Source organism: Carya illinoinensis, chromosome 11 (assembly GCF_018687715.1).
Source record: "Carya illinoinensis cultivar Pawnee chromosome 11, C.illinoinensisPawnee_v1, whole genome shotgun sequence".
Classification (NCBI taxonomy): domain Eukaryota; kingdom Viridiplantae; phylum Streptophyta; class Magnoliopsida; order Fagales; family Juglandaceae; genus Carya; species Carya illinoinensis.
The window spans coordinates 5119776-5126023 of NC_056762.1; the positions used below are offsets into that span (position 1 = coordinate 5119776).

Genomic DNA, 6248 nt, shown 5'->3' on the forward strand with positions numbered 1-6248 from the left:
GAGTTGTACAGTTGATTCTCCTTTAAATAAAATACAATTTGCAAGATTTTGCAAACATTCAAATTCTATCACATTTCACTTCTTCTTCTCTTTAGTTGGTTTGTTTTTTTCCCAGCCATGCCTTTCGATTGTAAACAATTCTGTAATAATAAAATGAAAATTATGTAGGCACTTTGAGGGGCCTGGCCTCCACAATGTACTCTCAATATTTTGGAAACTGAATTACCTCCTTCATTGATATTCAACAAATAAATAGAAAACACACAAGTAGTTGATTAAATAATGACTGACTGACTGAACACATTAAGACCTACTAACATTAAAATGACCCACTAAAATAAACTAACATAACTTACTAATTGACCTACTAAGCAAACCACTCAATTGACTAAATCGTGGCACATGAGATACAATTTCGAACCAACAAAAACTTGACTCAATGGAAATGGAAATGAATTGGACTTTGGCCCTAATGCTTACTTACGTAGGCCCATATGAAGCAGCTTGACCCAACCCATGTATTCTCAGACAACACCCCTAAAGATTAGGGTTCCCTCTTCGACGGCTCATAACATATTTCCCTCCTTCAGAAAACCTTGCCCTCAAGGTCAAGGTAGTGCCGTTGCAACTCCTCTCGATCTGCCCACGTTGCATCCTCTCCTGCCATGCCTTTCCATTGTACAAGCATTTCAACCCTACTCGTCTTCCTTTTTTGATTAAACACTGATTGAGAACGATTTCTAGTTCTGTTTCTTAGGCACCTTCTGATGTTACTCTTGGAAGCTTTGTTAATGATTGTACTATTCACTGAGTGTCTTTTTGAGACACAAAACGTGAAATATGAGATAGATCTGTGACCCTCGTGATAGGTCTAACCGTGCCACCTTGCCTATTCTTTTCACCACTGTTTACAACCCATAGTATCATGGTGAGAGGTTGAGATTTTGTCTTATTGCAACTGACATTTGACGGTATGAGCGTAGTTGAAGCTAAACTTTGTCTCCAACCTAAAACTCTCGATCTGTCCTCTTTCGATCTGCATAAAGCTTCATTTTTTTTTTTCAGTTCCTTTAAGTTTTCTCAGACTAACCTGTTGATGGGTTCTCAATTTTTGAGTTCTTCATCTACTGCTTAAACTTTTGTTGACCCTAGTTCCTAAGGCATCATTCTCGAGGGTGGTTGTTTATATACTACCTCATATGGAGACATCTTTGTGGAAGTATGTTCCGAGGTATTGTATGCGTACTCTGCTAAGGACAACCACCATGCCCAGTCGCGGGGTTTGTTTTCTGTGAAACTCCTTAGGTAGCTTTCCAATCCCTTGTTTACTATTTCTATTTGGCCGTCTGTTTGGAAGCCAAGCTTAGCAGAAGCTCTGTGCGACTGATTTTGAATAATTCTCTCCAAAACTAGCTGGTAAATACAAGATCCCTATCACTCACAATTGTTAGTGAAAAACCATATAATTTAAAAATATTATCAAGGAATACCCTAGCCACCGTGGTTGCTGTGTGTGGGTGTGATAGGGACATGATATAGGTGTATTTGCTCAGTCTGTCTACTACCATTATTATTACTGTACGCCCTCTTGAGGGTGGCAAGCCCTCGATGAAATCCATATTTATATAATTCCAATTCCTTGTAGGGATTGGTAGTGGCTGGAGCAAGCCTGTTGGATGAATGTTTTCCACTTTGTTTCTTTAGCATACATTACTCGCGAATGAAAACCATGACATCCCTTCTCAACCTAAGCCAGAAAAAATCTTTTTTGATTTTTTTATATGTTTTATACATCCCCGTGTGGCCTCCTAATGGACTACTATAGAATTGTTGCAGGATCTCATTCTGAAAGGCCACCAAATTTTCAAGGTGTAACCTACCTTTGTAAAAGAGCAGGCCATCTCGAGTTTGGTATTGGGACTGGTCCAAGATTCCCTTATGGCAGTTGCTTAATAGCTCCTATAACTGGGAATTTAGTGGTAAGCTTTCTTCAACTCCTCTACCCATTGTGTTTATAAAAAGCTTATAGCTTTGATGTTGGATTGTTTGGTTTGTGATGATTGGAGGATGGGATTTGGTTGAATGTGCTGCTTCAGGAGAAGGGTTGGGAGCGAAACTGAAGGTCGCATTCTTGCGACATGGTTGAGGGTACACGCCATGCTCAATTGGCAAAAATTGTTTCCATTGAGTCACATTTTCGTTGGTTCCAGATTGTATCTCACAAGCCACGATTGAGTCAGTTGAGTGGTTTGCTTAGTGGGTCAGTTAATAAGTTATGTTAGTTTATTTTGGTAGGTTAGTTGAATGTTAGTGGGTCTTAACGTGTTGAGTCCATCAGTTTTTGTTTTACTTAGTACTTGTGTGTTTTCTATTTATATGACGACTATCAATGAAGGAGGCAATTCAGTTTCCTCATGGTCTTCTTATGGTGGTGAAGGAACATGACCTGTATGTGTCGGGACCCATAGTAGACAACACATTCAAATACCTAGGAAAGAAAATGAGAACATGCACAAAACAAGAGGAAAGGAAGAGATGCAAGCTGCAAATATGCTCCATCCAAGAAAGAAGACGTTGGCTTCAAAATGGGGGTCAAAATGGGGGTCCAAGGGAGATAGAATCATGTGAACGCTGATTGTTGTAAGTGGTTTCCCCCCAAATGACCGAAGTCTTTCATGAATCTTTATTTGAAGTTATTGTTTCTGTTTTGGGATATTTTGAGATACTCTCCGTTAGAATTCTAATTCAGCCGACATAAAAAACTTTGACTTCATCTAAAGAATATGCTCCAAAAAGTTGTAAAAGGAAGTCAAATGCCAAGGATCTTCCAGGAATAACCTTTGAGATTTCGTAGTCAACTCAATTATCTTATGACAGCCATTTTCATTACAAAAAAGAGATCAAACTTCTCTGTAAAGCATTGAAATACTGACATTCTAGTTTCTAACACTGTCCTCACACTGATTATTCTCACAATCATGATGATAATGATAATAATGCATTCCTTCAACTTCTTGGGCCATCATTTCTCTTCTTTCTTTCATGAATTGAAATTCTCTCTCTCTCTCTCTCTCTCTCTCTCTCTCTCTCTCTCTCTCTCTCCGTATATTCTATATGAATTAAAGCCACGAGGTACAATATAACAGAGAGGGAGAGACCCATTACGCCAACATTGAAACGAAAGCTATCATGACCAAAACCCTCCTTACCACTTTCACGATCTCCCACTTCCATATCAAATACTTACTAAAACAACTACTTTAGGTGAAAGCAAAGAACTTTTATGACCGAAAAAATAAAAATAAAATAAAAAATAGAGTGTGAACTCCAAGCCTCAAAACCAAGATCGAAAAGCTCCGTAAATCATGCATTATTTGATTCATTTCATTTGAAACAACCACTTTAAACGCACTGATTCTTGGTACATTATATTTCATGGTACATTATATTTCAAGATACTAAAGATTGAAAAAATCTATTTGCAAGTCTGCTTATTGACAACTCAACACGCTGCTGATGATGTGAAAGACATTCTACATTAACTAGCATAGAAAAACTAGTATCGATATTTTGATTTTTTTTTTTCACAATAAGTGAAGTGTTTACGCATCCGGCTTCTATATAGCTAGCAATTCTTTGAAAAATTTTATGGGCAATGCATATCAAGTGTTGGGTGATGGACAGTAATCAAGCCTGTTTAGTGTTTTCCACAGACTTCCTTAACTGTTGACTTCCTGGAAGGAAAAATATTAGCTTAATATAGGAACCATTTACAGTTGATATAAGCTAAATTAATCTGATTCTTGGGATTTTCTATCACCGAGCTATGCCTAATAAGAACAGACTACAGCAGGGTGGAGGAAAGAGATCATAGTTTTGTGAGCCAACGCAAAGAGACTCTAGTTTTCAAAAGATGAGATGTTAGTTCTGAAATTTTAAACAAGGAGGCTCAATCTCTTTATGAAATTTACAATTAAAGCTCTCTCTCTCTCTCTCTCTCTCTCTCTCTTCCCCACCTGTCCCCCCTCAACAAAAATTACAATAGACAGCTTCTCCAACAATCTTGAAGTTTTGCTGCACATGAGGCATGTAAACCTTGTGGAAATTGTGCTTGAAACATCAAGCAATAGATGAGAAAATTTTGAAACTAGAGGTGAATGCATCGGCAACAACTAGATATAAGAAAAAGCAGAACACGATAACCAGCTGTTATGTGTATAGATTGATTTATCAAGAAACAACACGAAAATTGGGGCCTTAAACCTTTTCTAAAGCTTGGATTTCATTATTATTTGGGACACTTACATTGAGAGAAGGCGACATATCCATAGGATTGTTTGAAGAACTTGGGAATCTGCTCTGTTTTGACCAGAGCCAGATCTTAGATATGGAGAAGCTCTCGCCCCTAGTCCGGCCACTGATTTTCTTCCCCTCCACATCCCCATTAACTGAAAAATTTGAAAGGTACCCTTTCTCTTTGACAAACCTCACATTACCATCTCCATCACCACCACCATCCTCATCAGAAAATGCCACTTGCAGATTTGAATCATCAACCACATACTGTGATGTTCCCATTGAATAGCACCTTCTAGCATCCAAATTACAACTGCTTGTCTCTCCTCTCTCTACTCCATCATTAAAGCTTCTGAACTTCCCAAGTCTCACAGAAAAGACCCTCCTTTCACCAACAGTTTCCTCAATAATTGGCTTCTGACTAGTAGAAAACCCACTCTCTCCATCACCAAGAAACCTATTTGATAGCTCCCTGGAAACATCAAAGTGAGATACTGGAATCTCTATATGATTACCCGGCCCCAAAAGTGTCCTTCTACAGAGAGGACATGTTGAGTTTGACAGAAGCCATGTGTCTATACATTCAATGTGGAAAGCATGACTACACGTAGGGAGCAACCTAAGCTTGTCCTGTTCAGAAAACTCACACAGACAAACGGCACAATCAAATAGCTCCTTCAAACCCATTATATCTTTGTAGTAGAACACAGGTAGAGCATCTATGAAAGCTTGGTCTAGACCTGACTCGTGTAAGCGGAAGAGCTGTTGAAGCTGCCTTTGGAAAGCAAACGAACCGGAGGTGTCTGGGAATCTATTTGATAGATAAATAGCTGAAGAAGAGGGCCTTTTCGTGAAAAATCTTACAAGTAAATGGAGAAGGCCGTAAATAAAGAAAATTACTGCCAGAATTACTATAAGCAAAAGGAGTACTGGACTGATTCTGCTAAGAGATGAGGTGGGGGTCGCTTCTTCCTCATAGTTACCGCTTTGATAAGAAGCAGAGAATGATGAAGGGAGAGATGATTGCGGAGGTGAGTATACCAAAATACCATCTTTTTCCTTGGTTTCGTATGGAAATAACATTTTGACAGATGGGAATGCCCACAACCAGACTTCTTTCTAGTAAGTTTCTCGAGCTTAGGCACCTGAATCTTTGAAAAACTCTGCAAGAGACGTTCTTTCTTGCATTGGGTCACAGAAGAAAAATGGGTGTGCAAGCTAGAAAATATTATCTGGCTAGAATTATGCTATGCTGTCGACAACCATGGGCATCAAGGGAAATGAATGCTTTTCGATGGGGCTTCTCCTGCTGTTAAATGAAAGCTCAGTGAATAAATTTTCAATATTAAACAGAAGAAGAAGAAGATGGGTTTTCGGAGCAGCGAGGAGGTGTTCATAAAGGTTGCATACTACTTATGAAACCATTAATAGAATTGCAGTCTCTCTGGTTGGTGAAGATGGGATTTTCTTTGTTTTGAATTCTGTATGCGTCACAGAAATCCCAAGAGCAAAGAATTTTTTTTTGAAGTTTGCTTTATATGATTATATTCTATAACGATGGACGGGACAAGGTGGGTGAGGGAGAGAGTGACAATGGAGAGTGGGGAACAGAGCTAAGAGGTCATGGTGATGATAACAAGCATGCCCTAAACTAGCTTTGGATATATATATATATATATATATAATAATTAAAAAAAAAAAGGCATGCCCGAAACTAGATTTTTCCTTATTTTCTGCTCTCTTTTCCCCCTCATATTTTATGTTCAAATCAAAACACTTTCTTTTACTTGATAAGGATGCCGAAGACTTGGACACACTTTTTTTGTTTGTTGAACAGAAAGATATTGGCATATTCATAGACTGTTTGAAATCAAAGTTATAAATAATCAGAGCGTTCTCATCCGATTATTTATAATATTTCCTAAAATTTGGCTAGAAATCACACTTCTTTT

At 38.3% G+C, this 6248-nt stretch overlaps 1 protein-coding gene across 1 annotated transcript; it reads right to left on the reverse strand.

Annotated features, from left to right (window-relative positions):
* Positions 1–4158: 4158 nt before the first annotated feature.
* LOC122281138 (RING-H2 finger protein ATL46-like) lies at positions 4159–5924 on the reverse strand. The gene has a single exon (XM_043092420.1). The coding sequence runs from the start codon at positions 5377–5379 to the stop codon at positions 4258–4260; it is 1122 nt and encodes a 373-aa protein (XP_042948354.1). The 5' UTR covers positions 5380–5924; the 3' UTR covers positions 4159–4257.
* Positions 5925–6248: the final 324 nt, after the last annotated feature.

Excerpts from the sequence above, each read along its gene's own strand:
- LOC122281138 (XM_043092420.1), bottom strand. The coding sequence starts at position 5,379 with ATGTTATTTCCATACGAAACCAAGGAAAAAGATGGTATTTTGGTATAC.